Genomic DNA, 12843 nt, shown 5'->3' on the forward strand with positions numbered 1-12843 from the left:
ACCTTATTCTTGAAATCTCATATTCCCCCCCCCCCCCCCTCGTCATGGTTAAGTATTTCACTAAATCGCACACGGAACTTTTCTGCCCTTCCTTTAAAAAAAAAAAAAAAAAAAAATTCTCCTTTTTTAATTTTCTGTCCGGTCTTTTTTGCCTCCGTTGCTGCTTAAGACAAATGGACGCCGCAATTGGCGCAATGAGAGTCTAGTCTGCTAATTCGTGCCTGACGAAAAATTGAGCTTTAAATGGTCACATTTTAGAGAATGTAATTAGCCTAATATTTTCCTCATTAATGATGTATTATTTCACCCACCCACAACGCATCCGCTTTAAATCAGAATGTTAATTTTTATGACTCGGCCCGCCCGTCAACGGATTAACCTCGGTGCCCGCGGGTATACGATCCGTCCATTAAGCACACACCTTCCTTATTTTTTTCCCCCACCCGCATTCAGCGAAGAAGAATATCACGGTCAGAGCCAATCAGAGGCAGAGTAGGGGCGGTTCTTCGCAGAATGCGGGTGGGAAAAAAATAAGGCTACACACATACACACACAGAGACAGACCTGCTAAATGTCAGGCGCACCGGTGCGACCAATGAAAATGTTCAGTCGCACTTGACAGATTTTTGGTCGTATGTGCGACCGAAATGGTCGCACTCCGGAGCCTTGCACCGATATCACACAGACATTTAAAAAACTCTGCAATGAATTATGGGTGCTTGAGGCAAGGGAATAATGGAAATGACTGAGTATACACAAACACATTTGAAGTTATGAATGATTAATATGAATGTTTTACTGACGTACAATTTTTTAATATCTTAGTAGCACAATCATGTCAAATAGTGCATTAGACGTGGACAATCTCTGGGTGTTTGCATTATCTAAAGACAGTTAGATACATTTTTTTTATTAGGGAGAATTTTTCATTTTAAGCCCTACTATAAATTATGATCCAGTTCTGATCAAATGACTCTGGGTATTGGATGAGAATGTAAACAATGTGGCATGGCAGGCTATAAAATACATTTAATATTTTAGGGAATTCCTCAGACAAATATCAAGGCTGTTATTTTCCTGTACATGACTGATAAAATAATATTTCCACCACTCAAATAATGTCGGCAAGGACACGTGTGTGACAACTGCATTTCCCTTCTTAGAACAAAGCAACAGGGCAATGTTGCTATATTGCCTTCAAGTCTCAGTTCCATGTATTCTAACATCCATCGCATTCGCCATATGGGGTTATATTGAGGGTAAGTCTTCCCCCTTTTTTACTTTTGTTTATATTTATGTTTTCCATGCCAAATTCCCTCCTTAATTTTAAATGTACAATTAGTTATTGTTACTATTAGGGGACAAAAACATTAAATAGAGTTACGCTTTTTCAATGATTATATTTTGCTGTCATATTTGTTTTTCAGGCTCTGTCGGAGAGGCTTTTGTTGGCAGTGCTATAAATTTCATGAGGATCCCAATTTTATTTCGGGTGGCTCCATATATAAAGATACTTCCTGGTATGTTTTGATTTTATAATTCAATATTTTGCCTCCAATATCACAAGATTTTATGTGCATATACAGTGTGACACAGAGGCGTAGGTGTGATTTTGACTCTGGGGGAGGACACGTAAATGCCAGGGGGGTCTGGGGGAATGGTCGTCTGGGAAGAATTTTTTTAAGTTAAGGCACTTGAATGCTTATTTCTGGTTACTTTTGAGAAGTGAACATACTATTTACTGTGGTTGTAAGAGGGTCACATGGTTCTCCTGTAAACAGCTAATTAATGCAAAAACTTTTAGGTAGACCCTGGGACAGTGGTTCTTAACCTGGGTTCGGTCGAACCCTAGGGGTTCGGTGAGTCGGTCTCAGGGGTTCGGTGGAGCCTCCGCCGCAGAGGTCCACCCCTCAGTCTAGTCTGCATTATTACACTATTTTTTACTAAAGAAGGGTTCGGTGAATGAGCATATGAAACTGGTGGGGTTCGGTGCCTCCAACAAGGTTAAGAACCACTGCCCTGGGAAGTAAACTCAACTACCATATTTTCCTGACCAGAGTGCTATCCAATAGGACACCTCCATGTGAAAAAGAGCATAGCTCTATCTGTATTATTATCCAGAATATATATGGTTCAGTTTACCAGTGAATTGTAGGAAAGTGGAAGCTAAAAACCTGCCCAATATAACAAAAGAATAGCCCAAAATTATGACAAAGCACCAAAAACACTATATCGGGTACTTCATATTTCCAAACAGGGAAATACAAGAACATCATGAGCGCTGGATACTGCTGTTAAAATTACTGGTTTTCTTATCACAGGTACACGTTACAAAAGATTCACAAACATGGCTCTGCCTTTGGACAATTTTGTCATTACAACAGGGATTAATTCTGGTAAGTGTACATACTGCATATATTAATTTTGGGGACTTTACGACATAGAATGCATTTTCCTTATTATATGACATGGTTTAAAATGTAAACAATTTATTCAGATGATTTTTAGAGATGGAATTTGAGGTAGCAGTAGCATCCTGCCCTGCCCCTGTCAGTACAGGGACAGCTTAAGAACCCATCTAGCCTGGCTAATGAATTAGTGTAGCATGTGCTTATGGAGAATGCCTTTACTCCAGCAGACCCACATTTGTAACACACTGTGATGCTTTATAATGCATCATATCACTTGCATCACCACTTTGACCCCCCTATGAGTTAATGGCAGAATCCATTAGATCAATGGGGCATATAATGTATAATAAATTTTTGTTTTAGATTTTTAGATTTATAGATTGTTTTCATCATCTTTAATGCTGATTGTTGCTACATATGATGCAAGTTATTAACTAATCTATTTTATCAGTAAACAGTTGTGAATTTATGAATGGAATGCTTCACTTGTGTTATGAATGTATTGAGCTTTGTAATTTTCATTTAATACTGTAATTATTTAAAATAAATCATGTACTTTAAAAAGTTGTGACGAACATTATTGATTTGACTATTTTTTCTGTTGCTCAGTATTTAAGTGCTAATAGTGATATTATGGTCAATGTAAGAAAGGTGTTTGGCTGCATTGGCACAAGGAAACATACTTAATTTTGAACATTTTTACATTGTCCTTCTGTAGATAATTTTAATTTCTCTCTCTCTCAATTATCTTCACATCAGTTGTTCTCCAGAGGTTTTTTATATACCGTGCCCCAGATTCAGGAGCAAAATCATCAATTGGAATGTTTTTTGGACTTGCGTTATTGTCATCGTTTATTTCATTGGCAGTTCATTCAGGTAAGACTGTATTTTGCAGTATAGTAAGATACGTTACACATATACATTGTGCATGCAATCAGTGTTTGATAAAAATGTACAGCAGCATTATGTAACAGTGCAGAACTTACTTTAAATAATTATAGGTTTGTAAATGTCATATATGCAACCTGCTTTCCTTTCAGAAATGAAAACATCACTGTTTCAATGAAATGTCAACACACATGCATTTAATGCATAAATACGTAGTGCTGCTTGAACGATTCAAAGAGTTCCTTAGGAACTCTTCCTGTGAATGTGTGTCCACATGAATTGGTGACCAAATATCTCTAACACTGTCCTTTTCTGTACTTACAGAGTTAAAGGGTCAACATAAATTTTTTGTTTTATTTTGTCAAACCTTTACCATTTTTACGGAAACAGCATTTCTGGCTTTCACACATGGTTCGGGTTTTTCCTTATCCGGTAAGTTGACCTTAAAAAGAATTCATATTAAGTGTATATCAAATGTTTTAAGTATATAATAACAGTCAACACCATGGCACGTCACATTGGCTTTGTTTCATCTTTTAATCATACCTTGCCACTATTTATTAACTTTTTCTATATTTTTGTATTTTGTACGTAATAATGAGGGGACACAGTTTTTTACATTCGGGCATGGCAATCCAGCCCAGACCGGGAGAGTAGGAGGTTGATGCAGGCAGAAACGCAAAGAGATGGTGTGCAGATAACTGGATTTAGGCAACTAGATCCGATCTCTTAAGACACACTCGTACGTCCAGGCGAACTTTACTCGATCGGTGGCAGTTTGCCAAAGATCTCAGACTCACCTTATGCCATGCTGTGCCATTCTAAGATGAACTGTTCTCTCACCAACCCCAAAAAGAGTTGCAATGTGGGGGACAGACAAACCAGCTAATAAATAACTCTCCACAGCTTCCACAGGCAGTAGGCCTGTGTGAGAAGTGCAATTTTGCAGCCTTACTGTATGTATGCCACGGTTCTTTAAGCTCTAAAGTAAAGTTTATCATAAACCATTCCATACGATCCGCATGTTCCTTTCCGTACTGAAGTTGTCACTACTTTATTCTCCGGTTCCCGTCGAATGTCTTTGACCCAAACAGCTGTATCAGTCCATGTCACAAGTCACACGTAAATATGAGCTAAGCTATTTTTCATTGATGTTAAACTGAGTTAAATATATTTCTGAAGATCAGGTCTGAATTGAACAACTCCAATCAATTGGATAATCAATAGTCAATGACAACATGCAGGCTGTCAATTTAAATTTTTTTATTTCCAAAATACCAAAGACCTCCCTGCAGACCCGTCAGTTGTTCTCTTTCTATTTCTCATTTGTGCACTTTTCAGGGTTTCCTACTGAAATGACCATTACATCTATTTTTTATTTATGACCACAATGACCGCAGACTCTCAGCCCTTAAGAACATTAACTTTTGTACCTTCTGACCTCAGGCAAACAGACAGATTTACAAACAACAAACAACTTCACACTTCCACACCATAAAGCCCCAAACTTAGGGGATTTTTTAGGGGATCTGTAATGCATTATCATCAAGCTTGAAGATTCCAGTTAAAGATAAAAATAACTGTGAGAAGTATAGTGTTTCTTCAGATGCTTTATCAAATTCATTGTATTGTAAGAAGCTGTGCTAATGTTGCCCTTTGAAACACTGGCATTGCAATCGTTGCAAGTGACCGAAGGGCTGCTTTTGGATTCCACTTCCTATACGTTCCACACAACAGACATCGTAGCAGTTACTACTCATAAAGCTTGTTCACGGGTGTGACAGTGCATTCAGGCAATTGGTGTAATCAGAGTACAAAGTCAGAAAGCATGGAGGCAAAGCTTTGCTACAGACTAGAAGTAATATACATATTATTGTAGTGTCAGACTGGATCGGATTCAGATCGGGTGTGTCCTAGTCCATACCCGGTCCACAAAATATAGTGGTTTCGGGAACCCATACCGATCCATGGCTCAGATGGAATTCTGAGGGAAAGAAATTCCAACCAAAGGGTAACATAAAAGCTCATGCGCCAGAATTGTGGGGTTCATGCACTTACTCAAAGTGTAAGGAGAACAGGCTGTGGACTACTGAGGAGTGGCAAAATGCTGCCGACCTTAAGAACTTTACATCCGAGTAAAGGGTTTGGGTGGTTCCATAATGCTGTACGTACGATACATTCATCTGGCACGGCTTGGGTGCACTCACACCCTTAGAAGGCATGGTTAATGGCAGTCCTTACTTAATGTTACAGAGCGATCATATTCACTCTGTGTTCCTGTAAGTTCTGCTGCAGAGAAGATGTCTCTGAAGATGACAAATACACTTGTACATAGAGAGTAGTTTATACCATGTGTCATCAGGGATATGTTCAATTTCAAGTATCATATGAAGTCAGTCTATCATAGTCGGACAGTGGATTGAGAAGCATGGCACTGGCATTGTCCATATATTCTGGCCTTCAGACCCACCAGATCTGAACCCAGATGGGAAATATATGGCAAAATTTTGTCAGAAAGCCAGAGACAGCATTGTTAGCTTCTGTCACAACAGAGCTTGCACCAGTTGATTTTCATGGAAGGAACAAGGCATATTCTTCCTGTAGAATTTCAGACACTGGTAGATTCTGGAGCACAGAGGACATGCTTGTGACCCAAAACCTTATTAATTGGCTTACATTTGTGTTTCTATTCCATCATGAAATATACATGAAAGGAAGACTTCTTTTTTGTTTTTCTCGTTAATAAATGCAAGAATAGAATCACAGTGTAAAAAACTTTTTTTATTATTGTGTTGATAACAATCAATATATCATCCAATGTTATGTTACTTTGATTATATGACAGACAGCAAAAATGTGTCAACTGCAATAATATAGCTCAACTCTTAAGACCTATGTAAACAAACATGTCTGAGAATAGAAAATGTCTTAAACTAAAATGCTCATTAGCTGCTGCTTGCATTTATCAAAAGCACTTTGTTCTGCAGAAAATCTGCAAATTATTTTTGTAAGATTTGTGATTGGTGGTGCATTTTGAGCGAAGGTTGGCATTAATATCAATACCAGGTTCTTTTGAAAATAGATCAGCTATATTTCATTGCTGAAATTTTAACAGTGCAAAGTAAACATTAAGTCTGGTGTATGGGGATTGATATTATTTGTGCACTTAATGATCTTTTATTAGTAAGACTAGTAATCAATAAGATGTATTACTATATAACTTACGTTTAAAATATATGCATATATTAAATCAAAGGCATTTTCCAGCATCAGTTCATAACAAAACCTTTTTATTTTGTACCTTTCTATTTTTCAGGGTTTATTTTGTTTATTATTTCATTGGGAATTAATGCAGGAGTAGCAGTATTTCATGATTCGAAGTCACGTTTGCGCAGAAAAAGATATGGATGTAAGTATTGCTTTCTTTGTATACTGTGATTGCTAAAGATGTTGTTATTTGAAGTGATCTCCTAAAATATGGTAGATTGAAATATTTATTTTTATTTTTGCTATATACTTAAGGCATTTTGATTTGAGATCTAAAAATTAATATGAGACAAATATACAAATAACAGGGCTTGTAAATTGAATTTTTTTCTTTGTCCGTACGCCCTGAGCAGAATCTGAATTTTAACATTTCTACTTTTTTATTCCTTCTGCAACATAACATTCCTGAACCGGTCTTATTTCCTGGAATTTTCAGTGATTTCTCAAATTAACACATTTCCCTGTGCAGTCAGTTTCATTAACCCATAAACATGGCTGAGGCTTACTTTAGCTTTCTCATGTACATACTAACTACAGATTCTCCCCTGGAGTGGTATTAGGATGTCTTTCATGATATCATATAATAGGCCTACTACTTGCATAACCAGTTTTAGTCTAACGGGAACCTTCACAAAGTGGACCCTACAAAGTTTTATAAGCACACTAATATTGCATACTTTGTCAAAATAAGAAAGTGTGCTTGGTTCACTTGAACTATTATACACTTCAGAAAAATATATTTAGGCTTATACTTGAACTTCTTTACAACTTTTAGTACATCAAGTATACTGAAGTAGGCTACAGAAAATTATACTGAAATAATGAACTAGTAGTAAGCCACTGGTGCTCACAGGATGTTTAAGGTTTGAGTTTTATTAACTGAAAAGTGAGCCAGTTTAGTCCTAAAGCTGTCAAAGTCAGCCTAGTGGGTCTATATTTAAAGTTCACGTGTAGCCTACAGTTTTTTTTTTTCCCTTCCTTTTTTTGTAAGGGTGTGTAGTGCTATGATGGCATTATAAACAGACTGAGCAGGTGATTGACCATTTTTTTTTTTTTTTTTTTTTTTTTTTTTTTTGGTGCAAGGTAGGTTTGATCTAAATAGCGTGACAGCATATAACCTGTTTTACCATGTTGACCATGGTAATACATTTCTACGCTTACAGGTCACACACTGTTCGTGAGAAGAGATTTTAGGACAGTGCTTCCAGTATTGCCTGTGTCAAAAGTGCAGTGACAGAAACAGTGATAGATTTACCTACCTAATGGGGCGACATAGCTCAGGAGGTAAGAACGATTGTCTGGCAGTCGGTGGGTTGCCGGTTCAAACCCCACCCTGGGTGTGTCGAAGTGTCCTTGAGCAAGACACCTAACCCCTAACTGCTCTGGCGAATGAGAGGTATCAATTGTAAAGCGCTTTGGATAAAAGCGCTATATAAATGCAGTCCATTTACCATTTACCTAGCAGTCACATCTGTCCAGAATGTAAACTATTTAGGGATAATGTGGAATTTTTAAGTGTTCATTTTACCCCGCTGGGGGGGGGGTAGAGAATATCACACAAAGGTAGCCTATTACATAACAAAGGGAGAGAATTTAACTGTATTATGTGGTAGACAAGCAAGGTTATCTGGAGCTGGCCCACTACAAGGTGAGACGCCTATGGCAAAACCATGAAGTCAAAAATGCAGTATGTACTGCACCAAGATTTATTGTACTAGTACGGTATACGTGCAAACACAGCTGTCATTTGTTGCAGTTGTTAACCATCATTCATAGGCAAAGTTAATATTTATTTAATGGCAACACGTTTTCTTTCAGATTTATGTGATAAAGTCCTGCTCGTGCTTCATTTCATTTTTCAAATTATATTCAGCTTTCAACTTCTGGATCTCATTTCAGATAAAGGTATGGAATTTGGTATTTTTGACATTCATATTCATTGAATCATTTTTACTCCTCTAGATCGATTAAACTTAATTCAGCTCTGATGTACTGCACTTAGCTTAAGATTGGCTGAACATTATATCATTTTTTGGCATACAGTTGAGGCCAAAATTTTACATACACCTAGACTAAAGACATTCAAACTCAATTTTTTACAACTCCAGGCATTTCATGTTACCATACCCTAATTGACTTAACACAGGAAATGTATCTACTTCATTTCCATAAGAGGTCATTTCAAAGTACTATTACTTTGAAATGACCTCTTTTGGAAATGAAGTAGATTTATTTGAAATTAATCAAATAATTTATTTTCCAAAATTTATTTGGAAGACAGATTTATTTCTGCTTTTATGTACTATGTCAGATTTTCAGTGGGTCAAAATTTTACATACACTTTGTTAGTATTGGGTGCCATTGCCTTTTAATAGCTTAACTTGAATCAGAGCCTGGGGTAGCCTTCCACAAGCTTCTCACAATACTTTGCCGGAATTTTTGCCCATTCCTCCTGGCAGAACTGGTGTAAATCAGTCAGGTTTGTGGGCCTCCTTGCTCGGACATGCTTTTTCAGTTCAGTCCACAAATGTTCTGTGGCATTCAGGTCAGGGCTTTGTGATGGCCACCCCAATATTTTCTCTTTGTTGTCTTTAGATGATTACCTTCAGTTGTTTGGAAATTTCTCTTATGGAGGAACCGGACTTGTGGAGGTCCACAATTTATTTTCTGAGGTCTTGGCTGAGTTGCTTGGATTTTTCCATGGTATCAAGGGCAAAAAGGCAGTGGCTTTAAAGGTAGGCCCTTAAATACAGCCACAGGTGCCAGTTAACTCCCTATTGACTCCTAGTTATGTCAATTGGCCAATCAGAAGCTTCTAAAGTCATTACATCAATTTCTGGATTCTTCCATACTGTTTAAAGAGACATTCAACTTGGTGAATAAGATAAGCCACCCAGCTGCCCCATTATTCTTTACAATTGAAGTTAGAAAGAAAGCAGAGAGGGTGACAGATGGGGGGGGGGGGGGGGGGGGGGGGGGGGGGGGGTGATAGCTCAGAGGGTGCTATGGCAGAGATTCGAGCCCCACCCACACAGGGGATTCCTGTATAGACTCAAAACAAGGCCATCTCACAGCCTGCTCCACGTCTCACCCCCATTATTGCATTATTAATCACTGCACAATATCACGTATTTTACATATGTAAGGTAAAATATATGATATCACCAGCCAAAATTTACAATCCTGGGATAATCATTGTAATTAGGCTAGCTCATATTTTCCTAAATGTCATTATTCTGAAGTAACTAAATTATTGCTTCTGGCAGTGCAATGGCATCATATATGGTAAAATCTATCAGAATTAATATTATGGAATCATTTTGTTGTCATTTTTTCTTTTATCAAGGATAAAATATTTTGCTCAAAACTGTAATGAATTCATGTGTTACCACAGAACTCCCTGCATTGATGTGTTTCATGGCAGTCCATTTCATCCTGAATGCAACATCACTTGTTTGGCACAGGAGTGGTTTACCAGGTACAGTATCATTTAACTGATACACACTCAGGAACCCCAAAGGGTGAGAGGTCAACAGCGGGTCCAATAAGTGACAATCTATTTACCGGAGGGCATCTCATGGGCAGTCCAAGAGAACTCTTCCTGATACATTCGTCTTTTATTGGCAACAACCAGTAACCCCTCACATTGGTCACACCCATAGAACGTATTCATAAATTTCTTCTCATCACGCTGATAATCATTCATCATGGAACGCATCCAGTACCTCATCTGGCCTTGAAGTGGCTGCACCAATAATAATAACAAGGGATCTGAGGCTACCAGATGAGCAGAAGACACAGAGGAACACACAGGATTATACCAGGGCGGTAGTGTAGTATGATGGGCAAGGAGTTGGTCTTGCAATCCAAAGTTTGCCAGTTGAATTCCCAGGTTGGACATTGTTGTTGTAGGGGTAGATTAGTAAAAGAAAAATAATTCAAAATGAAATAAACATTTAATGAATTGGTGTGTGTGAGTTTTTTTTTTATTTTTTTTTTACTATTTTCCCTCTGAAAATCAAGAAGGGCAAGTATTTTTGCTTAAAATTTACACACTTACTAAAACAGATCTCATTGCTTTTCAGCTGTTCCTCATATCCTAGTATATGTGTTTGGTTCTGCTGTCCTAAGTGTCCTTAATTCAGTTGCTCTAGCAGCAGAAGTCATTCTGAAAGCAGGTGAGTACAGCAAAAAAACAAACATCTCAATCCAAACATCTGTGTTGATTATTCTGTTTGTGTGAGAAGTCAAATATTCTGATCTAAAACTCAAACCTACTGCCTAATTTGTGTCGTATTTAGTACTACCAGTGCATTCGGCCCAGCTTAGTGTAAACCATTGGACAAGCACAGTCTGACTGTGAGGACACGAAACAAGACCAGTGCAATTCAAAAGCCAATTTTAAATGTGACCGTCTCTGAGCAATGTGACTGCACATGTGCTAACTCTGGAAATCGCAAGGCCAAACTGTGGGATTCTCTGTAACGGTATTTGTAAACACATATTTACTTTCAGAAAAAGGGGAGCAAACTGTGGATCTTCGGTTGATCGTCTTCCCCCTTGAGTTTTTCTTTTTGGCCTTTTGGCTGGTTTTACAGATGTATGCATACTGTAAGTATCCTTTGGAAATATTGCTAACGTTTGGTACATTTCAAATATGCCTGCCACTCACATATCACATAATTCCTTCAATCTGAAAAGAACATTATGCATGTGTTAATGCAATATTGTTGTATTTAGCTAAATGTTGACCATCTTTGTGAATTTCTGGAATGTAGGTCTGCGGAAAAAAAAAGCAAGGTAAGTACAAACTACCTGTAGTAAAAGCATTTGCTAGAATTATGAGCACATGTATCTGTTATAAATCCTTTTCATAATATTTTTTGGATTTTTCCCATGTTTTTTTTTTTTTTTTGGTTATTCAAATATTTCGAAATATACTACATGAAAGCTTCATGTTTCAAAATTGGGGTGTTTTAGTTGGCTGTCTTAGTATATTTTAAGCCTTGTTGTATAAAATAAGTTAAATGCAAAACCTTCTAAATTAGTGGGACTGTGTCTCGATCTGTAAATTTCCGTTTATGGTAACACTGCCATTTCATTTTACCTTAGCATGATAAAACAGTTGGAGCTCATTTGTCTGTGCTGCACAACACGAGGCCAATCTCCGGCATCATCTCAGCAAAATCAGGTGTGTAGTGATAAGTCGTATAGTTTTAATTCGCTAGGGAAGCAGTCACATACTGTACATGTTGTTGATGGGGGGATGTTGTAAACATAAATGTTGTAAAAATAAACATTACCACCAGAGGGAAAATGTATTGTAAGAACAAGCCAGAAGAGCAAAGATTTCAGGTTTTATCTGCACTGCCAGTTTTTGAAGTAATTTATGGTTTTCAAATTAATACAAAACAAAAGCGACAAACTTGAATCAGTGTATATGTGTGCATCGCTTTGAATATTCATATAGTGCAACGTTCTCACATATAATTGGTGTATTTCATGTATAATTTCACTGTCGTTTCTCTTTGTAGACGCCACAGGAACTTCAAGAGATGGTACGTCTCTCTCCACCTGAGCAGAGTACAGCACATAAACAGGTGAGTCAGTGTGTCCACAAGAGAGGATTCCTGTAGTCCTCAAAGTGGCAAATATAATTTTCTAGTTTGTAGTCCTAAAACCCGGAAGTCAGTTTGCTTTTTTGAGCCATGGGTTCCCTTGTCAGATTTCCAATGCATTTTTCCCATAGGGATTTAGTTCTTTGCCGAAAATAAGGTCTGTGGTGAACCTAAGCCCAAGAGAGCTCCACATTTTGTTCTGTGATATGAATTAAACCCATTAACCCCATTTTAAAGGTAAGTTTCTGTATTGAAACTACAACAATGGTCACTTTCTGGCAACCGCCACTCAAATTACCATATTAGCCTGCCTGCACACGTCAACCGTTTCATCATAACTTGTTAGAAACTTTTTTTTAAAGCACATAACGGCTTCTAAATTCACAGTTGAGATATTAATGGGTGTAATTTATCTAGTAGAACAAAACGTGGAAGTCTCTTCGACATACATTAAGCACAGACCTTATTTTCGACAAAAAGCGAAAAACCTATGGGAAAAGTTAATTGGAAATTTGCAGAGGGAACCCATGACAGAAGTAACTCCTGAGTTACTGGGCCTACAAAAAAATGTAATCACTGTAACACTTTATTGCAGTTTGTAGTATAGAAACATACTGAAGATGATGAATTTGGAAAGCATACTGGGAAATATAGCACAC

At 37.6% G+C, this 12843-nt stretch overlaps 2 protein-coding genes across 2 annotated transcripts in view; both read left to right on the forward strand.

Annotated features, from left to right (window-relative positions):
• The window catches only part of LOC118213033, a 199754-nt gene that overhangs the window by 140655 nt on the left and 46256 nt on the right, over positions 1-12843 (forward strand). The window lies entirely within an intron of this gene.
• The window catches only part of LOC118213375, an 83229-nt gene that overhangs the window by 69488 nt on the left and 898 nt on the right, over positions 1-12843 (forward strand). The window contains exon 18 of the mRNA XM_035392292.1: positions 12101-12166. Coding sequence (XP_035248183.1) covers positions 12101-12166 — 66 coding nt within the window. The remainder of the gene's footprint in view (positions 1-12100; positions 12167-12843) is intronic.

This window comes from Anguilla anguilla, chromosome 14, assembly GCF_013347855.1.
Source record: "Anguilla anguilla isolate fAngAng1 chromosome 14, fAngAng1.pri, whole genome shotgun sequence".
NCBI classification, from domain to species: Eukaryota; Metazoa; Chordata; class Actinopteri; order Anguilliformes; family Anguillidae; genus Anguilla; species Anguilla anguilla.